This window comes from Thalassophryne amazonica, chromosome 18 (assembly GCF_902500255.1).
Source record: "Thalassophryne amazonica chromosome 18, fThaAma1.1, whole genome shotgun sequence".
Taxonomy (NCBI): Eukaryota; Metazoa; Chordata; class Actinopteri; order Batrachoidiformes; family Batrachoididae; genus Thalassophryne; species Thalassophryne amazonica.
The window spans coordinates 53907972-53924961 of NC_047120.1; the positions used below are offsets into that span (position 1 = coordinate 53907972).

Here is a 16990-nt window from a genome sequence, read left to right on the forward strand (position 1 = left end):
TATTCTCGTAATATTACTTTTCTTCTCGTAATATTACGACTTTATTCTCAAAGTCCAAAAAAAGAAAGAAAGAAATTCAATGTGGCCCTAAAACTCCGTCGTACCAGTATATATAATATAAATTGTATTTATTTATTTATTTTTGGGGGGCGGCTCTTGATTATCTGTATTAGCTTGCAAAAGGTGTATAATCTGACCCCCTGAGGTAATTTGAGTGAGACGTGCTCGTAACATCTCATTTGTAAGGCGTCAGTGTTTGCATCCGACTGAATGTGACAAATCGATTTTAAAGCCGACGTCATTTAGCCGGACTGAAGAAAGCTCAGGTCAATTTAACTGTGCACAGACAGACAATCACTGCAGCTGGTTTTATTTTTAGTTACCCACACCTGCAGCATTTTAACCAAGAGGATCGGGAACAAGCCGCATTCAGAAGTCGGCTGTAAATCCGACATGTTTCTACATCTGTAACACAGCAATAAACACAAAGTTTTACAAGTAAACTCAGAAATCACAGATTAAAAATGCGTTAACCATCAGGGGGGTGATGCTTTGAAAAAAGTGGAAACTGCAGCTATAAATTTCTTATAGCTGCAGCTGTTGTGGCGTATCTTCAGGGCCCACGTGCTACCAGCAGTACAGACGCCATCATCTTATCTACCGCCTGCTGTGACTTTCCAGGGAACACAAGCTGCAGCAGGACGGGGATTTTTGGACTTGCATTATGGATGCGGCAATACAAACGTACCCGAGGTTACCGTTTCCATCACGATAAAACATTTAACAGCGAGAAAGTGTTTAGGCCTTTGAGAGAAAAAAGGTGACAGAGACGCCGCGGGCTGGCTCTTAATGGCCGCCGTAACCAACTGGCTCCAGCACAAATTTCAACCATATGTCATACAAACCTGCTGTTCATGCTAATGCGCTCATTTCGTCTCACTGTCAGTAAAATAATGAAACATTTATCGAAGAATTTCCTTCGCAGATCAGCACGCAATGGATGAGCGAAGCGTGGCCGACTGCTGCTTCACAAACTGCTTTGTTCACATTTACAATATGAAGCGTGCGCTCTCAATCCTTTTTACGAGTGTTCATTAAAGGAGTCATATTATGAAATGACTGGAAGACTTTATCTGCAAGTACATCGAAAAAAGGTGGTGCATTATGTAATTTTGGGCATGTGTTGACATCTCCAGCAGGGGGCAGCAGTGCACATTAACACCAAACGTAGTGGAGGAAGCCCAGAGCTTTTAGCTGCATAATGTTTTCACCCGTTTGTTTGCCTGTAACCCTCAATTTTTCATTTGGGTTTTTATGAAATTTTACAGAGGATTCATATCCTGATAGCCAAGAACTGATTCAATTTTCAAGGTCATAGGTCAAAGGTCAAAGTCAGGAAAAATCTTGGAAAATTGGAAAAACCCCTATGTTTTAACATTGAACAAATTTTTGAAAATTCATAACTCTGTCAAAAAAGATCACACTTCTTTCATATTTGACAGCATTATGTAGGATGGTATCCTTTATCAGCTAAGTTTGATGCGGTGTCGCCGACCGAACGGTCCGCCCTGCCTTCACTGTGCATGCGTCATTAGCCGCGGTTCACAGATTATCACCTCGTTTCTGCTTCAAACTGCACTCCAGTCATCATCTGTCTCAGCAACAGATATCTGAAGCTTTTCTACAATTATTTCCACATAAATTCAGCATTATTTCATCATAAAAGACGGAGGAAGCGATCAGAGCGCCGCGGCTACACGAGCTGCTAGCTGCTGCGTTCACAGCACGTCGGACATTTCAAAGCATCACCAAGTATCGCCTTATTTCTGCTTAAAACTGACTTTCGAATGATTTATGAGGTTTGACCTTGTCATCTGATGGTTGATAATCCCATTAATCCATTTGATGGCTTTAGGTGAAGAGAGTCCACCTCAGACGAGTGGCTGAGCTCCGAAATGACGCATGCGCAGTGGAGGCAGGGCAGGCCAATTTTTAGAGGCAGACCGTTCAGTGTGCGACACTGGATCTGATCCGGATTACGGATTTTGTGGCCATTTAAATTTAATCTTGAAAACCCCATTTAATGTATATTTTACATTATATCTTAATCAAACGTGCCCCAGTCACTGTCATATTTGAAAGTGAGGTGCAGACTGACACCCACTATCGCCTGACAAAGACTCATCTGGATCTGACCCGGATTGTGGATTTTGTGGACATTTGAGTTTAATATTGAAAAGCCCATTTTGTGTACATTTTGCACTATATCGCAATCAAAAAGGGCCTCAGTCACACTCATTTTTTTGTTATGGATTAACTCACACCACCAAAATTGGATGAATGTTCCAAATTACGCCTGTTTGTCGATCTTCCAGTTATCAGTCAGAAACTAAGTGCCAAAACGCAATGACAAATTGTGCATTAGCAGAGATAACCAATGTTCTGTGAAAATTATCTGAAAAATAATTCAGAAACTGAAAAGAAAAAAAAAAAAAAACCACACCACCACAAAAACATTGATCAAGTGCATGAACTAAATGACATTTGATTGCATCTAAATTATCTAATGAAACGTCACGTCTAACAGGACTTTGACCTTAAAAAATTGTTCAAGGTAAAAATGAATATAATTGGAAACTTGGAGGTTTGTGCTCTTTGTTGCTCCAGTGGGATTCATCAAAGCCAGCCTAGTGTTGGAAATTCCAGCTCCTTGAAAAGACCTCGGATGTTGACCTCAGCTGATATTCTTGTGTTGTTCTGTTTGATGAGGGGTGGATCAGAGCCTGTTTGCACATTTGTGGAGGGTTTGTCACAGACTTTAAAAAAAAAAATGTCTCTCATATGCCCAAAAATCTTGAAATCAGAGCAGTATTTCCCACCTGGGGCCAATTTTGAACTAACTTTGCGCTGGGCCACTTCCAGATTAATGCACAGCTTTGGAATTCAGACATAAACATACCTGACGTGTACGTGCTTTGGTTGTGACAATTGTAGGGAATATAGGCTTATTATTTTGTATCATCAGTGAATATTTTGAGGACAAATAACAACCAACCTAAAGCTGAGGTAAATTTCTGTGGTGTGCAATCCATAAAAAAAGAGAATCTTATCAATTATAGAGCTTGCAACTGAATGTTTTCAATATAAATATCTCAGATTTGAACAGCAAAAATGTTCTACACATAGGATCAAAACTTATTTCAACAAATTATATTTCATAAATCACACTCTTTTCTTTATGCATTTAAATGATGTATAGTCAGGTCCATCATTACTGTAACTGGACAATACAGAAGGTTTTGTAGATTTTTCCCTATACAATAAACTGTATGGTAAATCTTTCTGGAGTAAGGAGACAAGTGAAGGGAGCCACCAAGACACCTATAACTATAGGCTTCTCCGACTGTGAGAGAAACTGTACATTGTGCAACTTTTGTCTGCATTATGTTGGAGTGACAAAGAGGAGTTTCTTAAAAAGGAAAAAACAAATTTTCAGAATGCTTATGAGAGGCTTGAGCTGAGATTTACTTTTAAGCACAAATAAGATAAGATAAGATGAGATAAGATCAACTTTATATATCCCGAAAGAAAATATTTTGTCAGAGTACAGAAACAGTTAAAGGTGAACAATTTTTATTTATTTATTTTTATTTTTACAATAACTACAACAAATTTATGCGAAGACATTTGCGCAAGATGTTCGACAATATTACACATAACTCTGAATAACGGAATAACTTTGTTCATTCTGTATTCATCCTGTAGAAGGGGAAGGAATTATACAGTCTGATTGCCACCGGTAGGAAAGACCTCCTGTGGTGTTCAGTGGTGCACTTTGGTGGTCTCAGTCTATGGCTGAAGGTGCTCTGACAGGATGTCAGTGTGGCATAGAGGTGATGTCCAGGATGAGGGGCAGTTTCCTCAACATCCTCCTCCTAATGCACCAATTACTAGAATATGCCATTTTAAAGTGTGGAAAATTGTTGGTGACCTCTTCACATCTATTTATTTTCATTTTCAGCTAATTTTTTATTTTATTTTTTATTTTTGCATCAGAAGCTTCAGTGTGAGCAAAAAAGTTTAAAAAGTGAACTTGTCCTTTAAACAATCAGCCACATTTAAATCTAAAATTGGATACAAATTCGATTGCATGCTAATTCACTCAGCTGATCAGTTGGCATTATCTGTCCCCTTTTAAATTCTATAAGATCCCATATTCTTCTTTTTCCTTTGCATCCTTCCCCGTCCCTCTGTCTGACTTCCACACACTTACTTTGGTCACGCTGCCTGCTCTGCTATCACTTAAGCAGTGTCATAATGCAGCTCTTTGCCAGCTTTGCAGACTGAAATGGTGCAGGTTGACTGCGTTCTGTATATTTAGCTCCGGAGAAGCCTGCAGTGATAACTGACCCCGAGGGTTATGGGCTTGGCTGGCCTGCAGCTTTACAGCGACTTTGCAGGTGGAAAGGTCACACAGCAGATTATTAGTGCCGATCTTAAAGGGTGCTGGGTTATAAATGGTCGTTTAATGAGGTGCTGCAGTTGTCTGCAAAAGCAGACAAATTAGTCATTGCAAGTAAAGGGTGTGAAAAATTTGCTCAGGTCAAAAATGCTTAAATTACTGTAAAGTTATTGGACTGATCTTGATGCCAGTCATACATGTATCTTACTCCAGGTCATGTTTTTCCCATGTTTGGTGAAAATGAGCTGATTTTATTTAGTTATTATCAGACTGCGAACATTCACAGAACTACAGAGCGCTCGGAGAGCAAATGTCACCAGTGAGGCACAAAAGCCATTTGCTTAAGTGCAGCTGGGGGCGCCATTTCACCAAATTACAAATAATGTAGAAATCAATGGAAAATGTTATAAAGATAATAAATAACACTGATCCTGGATCCTGAATCAGCAATTACATCTGAATAAAATCTAATGAATGCTTTCTACACCTAAAACCTGCCTCTACACCAAATCTGACTGAAACCAGTTCATGTCTTTTTTTCCTAATAACAATCACACAAAGGTGCACAAAGGGCCCTATCTTGTTGAGCTATGGCGCATGGTGCAAGGACATGAGGAGTGTGCCAGGTTTATTTTTGTTGTTGTTGTTTTTTAAACAGTGTGTAATCTGGGCACAAAGTTGGGCACTGGGCACACAGAAACAGGATTTATTGTCTTTATTAGTCATGGGTGTGTTTCGGGCATAACATGAAATAAACCACTCACCTGTTATCTTTCAGAGTGCACCAAGTGTTGCTAGTGAGGAAGCGGACATGTGAGAAGTTTTCTGGCAAGTTAATGAACATGTGTCATCCAGTTAGAGGGCACTTGCAGACAGAAGCCACCAAAGCTCCCTGAGGTGAAGCAGTAAAGTGTTTACTTTTATTTCATTTCCTGCTTTTTTTTAAATCACTTTTGTTGTGCATACAAACAGTGTGTATGCACACTGTAATTTCACTTTAGACCAGGTTTTTGGCAATCTATAGCATAACCATTCTATCACCAAATCACCAGCACTGTGCCTGGCATGCTTCACGTTTAGACCAACACACCCACCGGTGCACAGATCAGTACAGTTGTATTTGTGATTTGACAGATGTGGATGCTGGGAGTGGAAGCCACACCCATTTGTAGTTTGTGGAAACTACAAATGAAGCTTGCACTGCACTGTGTACTCTTTTGCACTGGGTGGAAGATAGGGCCCAGAACCTCCTTAGTGGAGGTAAATATACAAACATTAAAAATAAAATTAATATTTTAAATTAAACAAAATGAAACTGATAGTGGACATGGGCTTGCAGTGCACCATCCATCTACTCATTTCCCCACATCTTCCAGGGCACGAGGTTAAGTACAGAAGCTAATATGACCTTCTTGCTCGCCATCTCCTCTGACTCCTCCTGGGAGATCACAAGTTATTCCTAGACTGGATGCGATATATGGTGTAATCCCACCAGCATGCTCTGAGTAAACACTGGAGTCATCACCTCCTTTCTTCACTGCATAGCAGCAGCTATATTGAAATATCAGAAAACCCTACCCTGCTACCCTGAGAAGGAAGCTAATTACAGCTGCTCATATCCGTGATTTCATTCTTTTGGTCACTACCCCAACTCCATGTGAGGGTTAGACCATAACTGACTAATAAATTGAGAACTTCTTGCAGTACTGCAACGGTTAACCGAAGCTGGGAATTCAACAATGTAAATGGGCCACAAGTACTTTACCATGATGCCTCACATTCACCCATTCATGCACATACAGACACACTGATGTTAGCGTGCTGCCATGTAAGGCACTCAAGTGCACACCAGCAGTAATGTGAGGATTAAGGACATTGCCCAAGGGCCATTCATGGTTTTCTGGGCTGAGGGGATTTGAATCGAGGATCCTCTGATCTCCAGCCCACCGCTATAACCTCTACACCATCACCTCCCCCAAACATATAGCTCAGACAGTCAGAAATAAATTCCTCCCCACTGCTTCATAAATCAGCAGAATCGTCAATAAAAGTCTGAGACTCATGAAAAGATCAGCACTTCGCTCATGGCAGGTTGTCATGGATACGTACCAGGATGAAATCCAATCACCAGATCTGGCTTGGCTGCTTGCGCTTTCTCCAGCAGATCCTCCCAGAACTGGTGGTAGAGGCCCTTGTAAGTGCTGATGTAGACCCTTTTCCTCGGACCAAAAGCCATGAGGGGAGGCCTCATGATGGGTCCGTGCACCACCTCCGGTCCCACCATGACCACCTCAATGCCCTGGTGCCCAGGGAACATGCGGTTTAGCTCATCGTAGTCAGTCAGCCTCGCTCCCATGGTCTCATTGTGAGATGCTCCTACGAGATGAATAGTGATGGGTTTAGCTTGCGGGTCCAGGCCAAAGTGTTGCATTGCCATGCCAACTGTGAGAACTCGAGAAAGGAACTCGCTCTGGATCCGCCATATGGACTGCCGGAGGTCGGCATTGTCTGGCCGTGGCCTGTTGGCATTCTTCCAAAGGTTTACCATGTTGGCACTGGCTAAGATGCTGTCCAAGTGGGGAACAAGTTCTCCTTGCATTGGTAGCCAGTCGTCCCAGGTCTTCACCTCAGCAGTGGGCTTGGACCACTCCTCAGTGGTGAATGGGAGGTCTCCTGTGGGGATGGTGGGACATTTAACAACCACATTCGGAAGACAGAAATTATTGACAGTACAGTCTGACAAGTTGGCATTGTCTATGAAAACAAAGCACAGTGCTGAAAAAGCTAAACGACATTAATCTAAATTTTATATTATTACACTTTGAGTCCATTTTCGTCTCTCAAGGATTTCATTTCTGCAGCACATTTTTAAAATGTGTCATCTCTTGACTGTAATTTCTCTGCCTCCTGGTCTTAAAAAGGCAAAAGAATGTCCCTGTTTCACCTGGTTGTGGATTGTCGAACGGGGTGGTTGCACTCAAAAAATAACTTGCTCAGTGAACATAAGAAAATTATGTAAGGTATTCCCACCCAAGTAAAATGCATTAACTTAGCCAGAAACAATTTTGCTAAGTAACGTAAGTGTAAATTTGCTGGGTCAACATGATGCATTTGCGTTACTATTACCTAATGACCATAGTTCAGGTGAACTAGATTTGTAAAGGTAAATGTAGACCTAAATGTAAATTTGTTGGGTCAACATGATGAATTTGTGTTACTATTACCTAATGACCATAGTTCAGGTGAACTAGATTTGTAAAGGAAAATGTAGACCTAAATGTAAATTTGTTGGGTCAACATGATGAATTTGCATTGGTTACTCTATTACCATGGTTCAGCCCAACTGGATTTTTAAGGGTAAATGTAACAAAAATAAAAAAGTAAGTCCCTTTGGCTGCTCCCTTGTTTGCATTCGGGGTCACCCCAGCAAATCTAAGGTGGATCTGCATGTTGAATTGGCACAGGTTTTACACCAGATGCCCATTCTGATGCAATTCCACATTACATGGAGAAATGTGGCAGGTTTGAACCAGGAACCTTCCATACTGAAACCAAGTGCACTAAACACTTGCCACCTGCCTTGTAAGGGTAAATGTAACACAGTGATGTAACTTCCTCAGGCCATTCAAACTTGTTTGATATGATCATGACTTACTTAATTTATTAAGGTAGATACAACTACTTTTAGAACAGTACAATTTCATGTCAACCTAACTTTGCTGTGTTGGATCAGAAAAATTTATGCAGGTCCACCTTGGATTTGCTGTGGCGACCCCGAGCGCAAACAAGTAAGCAACCAAAGCAACTTATTGGTTTTTTGTTGTTGTTGTTACATTTACCCTTACAAATGATCTAGTTGGCCTGAACCATTGTAATTAAGTAATAGTAGCGCAAATGTTGACCCAACAAATTTATTTTTAGGTCACTCAACAAAATTGTTTCTGGCTATAACGCATTTTACTTGGGTGGAAATACTTTCCATGATTTTATTATATTCACTGAGCAAGATAAATTTTAAGTTGTTGCATGTTATGTGTTGGTAGCATGGCCCACGCAGAGAGTCACCCCTTTGAGTCTGGTCTGCTTGAGGTTTCTTCTTCAAATCATCAGAGGGAGTTTTTCCTTACCACTGTCACCTGTGTGCTTGCTCTATGGGTCAGTAAGCGCCTTGAGGCAACTTTGTTGTGATTTGGTGCTCTATAAATGAAATAAATTAAATTGAAATAAATTATGTTAAAACTACATGATTCGAATGTGTTCACCCATAAAACTTGATTTTATATTGTAGAAGCAACATGTTAGACTTAGGTTCATGTGACAAAAAACCAACAACACCCATGTTGTTTTTTTTTGTTGTTGTTTTTTTTGAGTGTGCCCTGCATGCGGTTCTGTACATGCTCCCAGACTTGACTTGTAATCTTCAACAATCATTAGACCTTCAACTGCTGTTTGATATCTCACCGGTGAACATCAGCCACTCCACCAGCCTGTCGATGGCGACCAGGCGCAGCGTCTTGCAGACCTTTTTATGTTGAGGCCAGTCCTTCCTCTGACAGTCCTTACTGCAGTAGTATACATTCAAACATCTGTGAGATGAATAGTGACAAAAGCAAAATGGGCAAAACAGAAAGTGAAATGACCTTTCATACATAAAGCTATAAACCATATTATCAACTGATGTTTTCAGAAACTCGAGGATGAATTCCAAAATGAACAATAAATAAATAAATGACACACAGTCTACATTCCAACTCTCTGTCAATTAATCTGGTGGTCAAATTATCTGTAAAATATAAGTTTATATGGGCTCAACTGGGACATGTCCTAACCTAAGCTTTCTTAAAATCATCCAGGGACCACAGATTTTGGTCTGTGAGAGACCCCTAGTGGCACCTGATTATATTGGCAAAATATCATATTTAAATGAACATTAAAAGTGTTTCTAAAACTGTTTAAACATGACTACAAAGTCTAATAGATAATAATACACTGTTGGAGCGTCAGCAGATTTATTTTTATTATTACGTCCGCCAAGGACATAACAAAATCATTGCTGTTTATTTGTCTGTCTGTCTGTCTGTTAGCAGGATTATGTCAAAACTAATGCACAGATTTTGACAAAAGTTTCACCACAGATACATTTTAAGCCACAGAAGACTGCATTAAATTTTGGAGGTGATCCAGATCCAAATCAGTATTCTGGATCAAAATATCACTTCATATAGGCTTTGAAAGATTACACCAAAACTACTTCACAGATTCTCACCAAATTCACACCACAGATAGATATGAGGGCATGGAAAACGCCACTAAATTCTGGAGGCAAACCTGATCTGAACCCAGATTCTGAATCAAGATTTCTCTTTATATAGTCTTTGAAGGATTACTTCATGGATTCTCACCAAATTTGTACCACAGATAAATATTAGGGCATGGAAGACACCACTAAATTTTGGAGGCCATCCTGATCCGGATCCAGATTCTGGATCAAGATTTCTCTTTATATAGTCTTTGAAGGATTATTTCAAAACTGCTTCATGGATTCTCACCAAATTTGCACCACAGATAGATATTAGGGCATGGAAAATGCCACTAAATTTTGTAGGTGATCCAGATCTGGATTGGCGGACATCAGAAATCTCTCCTTACTCTTGTTTATTTATTTATCTGTCTGTCTGTCTGTTAGCAGGATTACGTTAAAACTACTGCATGGATTTTGATGACATTTTCGCCACAGATAGATATTAGGCCATGGAAGTACACATTAAATTTAATGGAGGTATAAAAATGCTATTTTGCCAAATTTTGTGGTGGTATAACAGAAGTTATCACAGTATAACAACCAAACCCAACCAAATTTACCCACTAATAGACAACAGAGAGAAGAATTAAGTCTTCTTCAACTTTTGGACCCCAATGGTGCCAGTGCTTGCTCCCCATTGGTGCCGGTACTTGCCCCCATATTCTATACAGTGAAAGTCTACGGCTTACCCTGGATGGGATTACACTCCAAATACAGGTTACTTCCCCGACAAAGGCTGGTAACCAATTACAGCTGATGGATGGAGACAATGTAGATGAAGTGTCTTGTCCAAGTACACAGTCAGGTAGCATGGCTGAGAATTGAGCCCAGGTTGACATATTGGCAGCCCAACCCCACTGAGCTACCTGTTCTGCAAGTATTAATACTGCAATAATTATTGCTTTGGCCTTTGACCACAATGAAAAAGCATTGTTTGCTGTTTCTCAGTAATCACTAAAACTAGAGAGCAGATTCTGGGCTTAAATTATACAGGCTCATGACTGCAAATATGTATGTTGTGGAGGGCTTGCAACATAGTGAGTCAGGCACTGGAGAAAAAAATTGCTTGGTTTACAACAAATGCTTGCCTTAGTCTTATTTGTCTAAGACTGATGGCGGAAAATGTCTTTTGGTAGATGTGGCGGATCTTTTGGTTTTTGGTTGTGTGTGTCCATCAGTCTTTGTGTGAACAAAGTACTCAGAGTTTTGATCTGATTTGAACCAAAATTAGTGGAATATTTGAGGGACAATGAAGTACAAAGTGATTTGATTTTGAGACAACTTTGATCAAAGTCAAGGTCACTGGCCAAGATCAAAATTTTGGACCAATGTTTATTCATAGGGGATATTCAGAATGGCTCTTCAAAGACACTGGCTACAAATACATTTATGTTACTATTAATTAATTAATAGAAAGTCTTATATATCATGTTTTGTTTAGGGTGAAATGTCAGATTCATTTAGAATAGTTATTTTGTATAACTGGTTTAATTTAAACACTAAATGAATTTATATATTGCATTTCTCTTGGTGACTTTGAAAGGTCAAGCACAAGTTGATAAATCTTTAACTCAAGCAGTTTGAAGATGATATGGATTAAAAATGGTGGCCGTGTTGTGTGTTAGGTATAAACTGGTTCAATTTTGGACAGAATATCAAGTCCATACATATCCATATATTATGGTGTCACTGACACACCAACTATAAATTTGCTTGAATCTGTGTTAAAATGTGCAGGCAGGTTTTACACTCCTTGAGTGTCCATTCTTGGTTCCTGTATGATGGATCAATGGCAATCAATTACTTAGTTATGCTAAGAGGACCATATTGCCATCCAGTATGGCTGCATAAGCTTCAATTTCAATTTTTTCAATTTATTTTCATTTATATAGCACCAAATCACAACAGAGTTGCCTCAAGGTGCTTCACACAAGTAAGGTCTAACTTTACTAACCCCCAGAGCAGCAGTGGTAAGAAAAACTCCCTCTGAGGAAGAAACCTCAAGCAGACCAGACTCAAAGGGGTGACCCTCTGCTTGGGCCATGCTACGGACACAATTTCCAGAACAATCTACAAAACGAATACAAGAAATGCTGTTGGTGCACAGGACAGGAGGGTCTCCAGCACAAATACCACACCCATCTCTGGATGGAGCTGCACCTTAAACACAGAGAAAAACAGAATTAGGCACAAGAAAGACAAGAAATACTGTATAATTTGTCAGCATTAAACAACAAGAAAAACAGGAAATACTAAGATGATCGCCGGCCACTAGCCCTAAGCTTTACTAAAAGAATTTAGGTAAATTTGAGGCCACGGCACGCTCCGTTTCCTATTAAAATGAATTAAAAGAGTAAAAAGAGCAGAACTATACTATGCCAGTATGCTAGCCTTACGAAAGGGAAAATAAGCACATCTTAAGTCTGGACTTGAAAGTCTCCAGACTCTGACTGTTTTATTGACGCAGGGAGATCATTCCACAGAACAGGGGCACGATAAGAGAAAGCTCTGTGACCTACAGACCTTTTATTCACCCTAGAGACACAAAGTAGTCCTACACCTTGAGAACGCAAACCCGGGCCAGTACGTAAGGTTTAATTAGGTCAGCTAGGTAGGGAGGTGCCAGTCTGTGAACAATTTTATAGACTAGTAGCAGAACCTTAAAATCTCATTTCACTGGGACAGGAAGCCAGTGAAGGGATGCCAAAATGATGTAACTTACAGCATGTCAAAACAGGTCAGGTCATCCTGACTGGCCTTGTGTCTTCAAAGGCAAACACTCAAGCAGACAACTGTCCATCCTCAGACCATCTGTCTGCCACATCCCGGTGAAACGTGGGAACCCCTTTGGCCTTCCCCAACTGCTGGGGTCCCCAACACTGAGGCATCTGCATGACCAAAATGTTACAGGTGACACTCCCTCATAATGCACATGATACTTCCAACCAGAGTCTCCGTTCATTTGGCACAGTCATTCCAGCGGTACTCAAGGATCGTTCAACAAGGCCTAGTAGAAAAGACATCATCACCTTAGGTCACTGATGAGCAGCCAAGTCTCACAACTATACAGTAAGACAGGATGCACCAGGACCCTAAAGATGTGGACCTTTGTTCTCCTGCAAAGGTTTGTGCCTCACCAAACACCTCTGTCCATCACCCTCATGACTCCATAAGGTCTTCCCAGGCTTATCTCTATCTCAAAAGCTGAAGATCCTGAGACATGAACGTTACTGCCGAGATAAGTGAATGTCTCTACAAGACACGATACATTTCCTGGAAATCATTGAAAGCCTGGATCTTAGTCTTCATCCAGACACACTGATTCCTCACTCAACTTCTCAAGTGCTGGAATCAGAATATCCATTGATTCCACAAACACCACAGCATCTTCTGTCGGGGGCGATTTGTGTGCATGTATGTGTGTATTTCTTATTTTTATAGTATAATAGGTGGGTTATAAGCTTTGCTTCTGCCCCACAGCCTTTCAGTTACACGGGTACATTGTTGAGTTGTTTTGCTATGAGTTTTTGTTGTTGATTTATGTGTTGAATAAATAAATTCATCCATTCATTCATAAACCTGATTAAGTGTGCAGGAATAAAACCGATCTTATGTTCTCATTCGTGAGGTTCAAGCTTATGACCCTGATCATGAATACTGTTATTTTTTTTTAGGCAGCTGTCAAAAATAGCAGTGATCTAAATTTGTGTCTATGGAATTTATTACCTGTTCATGTGGTTGTGGTTTTTGCTTTGTCACATGGTTTAAGTGGTGAGGTAATGTGCTGGATTAGAGCCTTGTGCCGGATGGTACTTTTGAAGGGCAGCTGATTTTATCTTGGAATCATTTGCCTCTTCAGGGGCATCCAGATGCACATAAACTGATTTATCAGCCACCGTGTTGTGTTATTGCACCCATGGGGGCATAATAATCCGCTAAAAGAGGCTTATAAATGCAGAGAGTGAGCCAAAAGAAGATGAGAACACAGGCTCCTTTGCAAGATAAAAAAAAACACTTTCTAAAGACAGCAACCAAAATGAGATTGAAGTAGTTGTTAGGTTACAAACGGCGCTTTTCACTTGTCGGCAGTAATTCCCTGAAGTCAAAGGTCCTGAGAACCACTAAGAGGACTTCACTCAAGATTAATCTCAGCCATCCTTCCTGCTGTCTGTCTAAACGTCTGCTACCACCACTACGTTTTACGAGAGGCAGCAGCAGCTGAGAATTTGGACAGAAAGCCAGTGCCTCTCTGGTGGGAAATCGGAGAAAGTGAGAGTCTCAAAAACAATGCGCATGCAAAGAGGAGCTCCCAAACATGCAGCATAATGTATCTCGCTCGTTATTCTCAGTATGTTCTGCAGTTATTAAGCTGCATATTTTCCCCTTTTAATAAGCTGCGGTGTAGCAGGGAGATGAATCGCACTCAGGGGACGAGGCTATATTTGCCACTGGACATCATCCATTTCTATGAGGCTCTCCAAAGCCTGGCACCGGTCAATCTGCTGCTGATACAATGGCCACTTGGTAATGCTTCACACATTGCAGTTATAAGGCAACAATGTCAAAACATTGACCTGAGATGATGATGACGGATGTGACCAGAGATCGGTGTTTGTTTCAAACACTAAAATCATCTGTTTGCCAACAACGCTTAATGTAAATAAGTACTTGTGTTTGGAAGTTGTAAATCCCGCCGTGAATATCATTTGTGCTTGGGTCTGTCAATATGAGTTTACAAAGTGTTGAGGAGAGTTTAAAACAAATGATATTTTCTATTTTTTTGAAAACCACTCACTTGATCCTCGACCAGGCGACCCAGCCTGGGGTGATCAGGCCCCGGCTTGTGTCTGAGTAGCTTAACGGTCCACGGATCACCCCGTTTGATCCACAGCCATCTTGACGCCTTTTCTGCCGCGTCAGTGATGTTTTTAATGGCTCTTCGGGAATGCAGTCCCTTCACTCCCAACATCTTGAGTGCTCTGATTTGTGACTGGCCAACGAATCCTCTGCAGCTGACCTCAATGGGGTTGCATTGAGTCCTCCATCCCCTGCTTCGGCATTCGCTTGCCAACTCCTCATACCTGGCCCTCTTCCTCTCAAAGGCCTCCTCCATCCGGTCTTCCCAGGGAACAGTCAACTCCAGCAGGACCACTTGCCTTGTTGTTTGTGACACCAAGACTATGTCCAGCCTGAGTGTGGTCACTGCAATGTTTTCCGGGAATTGAAGCTGTCTCCCGAGGTCAACCTTCAGCTGCCAGTCCCGTGCTATTGCCAGCAGCCCTCCTGTTGGTCTTAGGCTCTGCCGTGGTTTCTCCCCAGCCTTTACAAAGGTGAGAGAATACCCTGCTGGTTGCTGTTGCCTGCTGCTAGAGATCCCTGTGCTGATGACCTCTGCAATAACCTTCAGCACCTGGTCATGTCGCCAACGGTAGCGCCTATCTCCCAGTGCTCTTGGGCAAGAGCTCAAGATGTGCTCCAGCGAACCTCTTCCCTGGCAGAGTGGGCACAGTGGAGTGTCTGCCAGGCCCCAGCAGAAGAGGTTGGATGGACTGGGGAGAACATTGTAGACCGACTGAACTAGGAACTTGAGCCGATGTGGTTCAGTCTTCCACAGCTCTGTCCATAATATCTTCCAGTCTGCTGCCTGCTCCCATCAGGTCCATGCCTCCTGCTGCTGCATGACTACTGTCCTACTGTAGCGGGCCTCCTCCACCCCTGCTCAGACCTTATCCAGGATCAGCTGGCATCCTTCCTTCCCCTGGGCTTTGCTGTACCGGGGTCTTGGGTTACTCCCAAGCCCTGCCTGCCCGGATGCCACTGCTCCCACCAGCTCCCTGTGTCGCAGCCTTGATTCCGCCTGCTGGACTGCCTCATGAGCACTCCACTTCCTACCAGTTCTTACTTCAATGCCAGCTGAGGAGACTTTGCTGTCACTGGAGTCTCTATACAGTAGCACCTCTGTTGCTTGGGTAACCATAAACTCCTCCGTTAAACTACTAAGAGGTAGTTTCAGCTTGTTCTTCCTCCCATACAAGGCGATGCTACTTAGGCTTCGGGGTAGACCCAACCACTTCCGCAGGAAATAGCTGACCTTCCTCTCGAAGCACTCAACGGTGGACATTGGCACCTCATAGACCAGCAGTGGCCAGAGAAGTTGTGGCATGATGCCATGTTGATAGATCCAGGATTTAAATTACCTGGTAGCCCAGACTTGTCCACTGCTGTCAGCCAAGTTCCCAACTGGTTAATGGTTGCGTGACGCGTTGCAGTGTCCCTCAAGGTGCAGTCCTAGATTTTGCCCAAACTCTTAACAGGCTTCTCTCCAACAGATGGCATTTGGATGCCTCCTAGTGAGAAGCGAAACTGGTCTGTCACCTTCCCCTTCTTCACAACCAGGGACCTGGACTTGGCTGGCTTAAAGTTCATCTGGGCCCAGTTGATGACATGCTCAAGCCCTTGGAGGATCCATCTACAGCCCGGAACCGATGTTGTGGTTACTGTCAGATCATCCATAAATGCTCTGATGGGGGGCTGCTGCATACCTGATTTGGTGAGCGGGCCTCTGCTGACTTCACCAGCATATTCATAGCTAAGGTAAACAATATCACAGAAATGGTACATCCAGTGATAATGCCCTTCTCAAGCTGATGACATGCAGATATTACTGTTCCGGAGGTGACTCTCAAACTGAAGCAGCTGTAATAGTCCAGTATGAGGCCTTTGATCTTGCCTGGAACAAGGTATCTGTTAAGTGAGGTCTCCACCAGCTTGTGCGGGATAGACCCATAGGCATTGGCAAGATCAAGCCAGAGAACTGCAAGGACTCCTTTGCCTTCACGTGCCTCCCGGACCAGCTGTGTGACAACCCCTGTATGTGCGATGCATCCTGGCACCTTCGAGACTCCTCCCTTCTGCACAGAGGTGTCGATATAAGCGTTCCTCAGAGGAAATGCCATCATGCGTCGGGCAGCAATACTAAAGAATATCTTGCCCTCGACACCGAGGAGTACGATGACCATGAACTGCTCGATGGTACTTGAGTTCTCCTCCTTTGGAATCCAGACACCCTCTGCATGTCGCCACTGCTGCGCCACCTTCCCCCTCCTCCAGATGACCTTAACGGTTTTCCATAGTCGTTTCAAGAGTCTGGGGCACCTCTTGTAGACAACAGATGGCATTCCACTGGGGCCTGGTGCTGAGCTAATTCTAGCAGCTTTGACAACTTC

General features: G+C 42.2%; 1 protein-coding gene across 2 annotated transcripts in view; it reads right to left on the reverse strand.

The window, feature by feature from the left end:
* The window catches only part of LOC117530933 (putative protein MSS51 homolog, mitochondrial), a 35762-nt gene that overhangs the window by 6293 nt on the left and 12479 nt on the right, over window positions 1-16990 (reverse strand). For both annotated transcript variants that reach the window (XM_034193898.1, XM_034193897.1), the window contains exons 4-5: window positions 8924-9048; window positions 6572-7135 (exon numbers count right to left, since the gene is read on the reverse strand). In XM_034193898.1, coding sequence (XP_034049789.1) covers window positions 6572-7135; window positions 8924-9048 — 689 coding nt within the window. The remainder of the gene's footprint in view (window positions 1-6571; window positions 7136-8923; window positions 9049-16990) is intronic.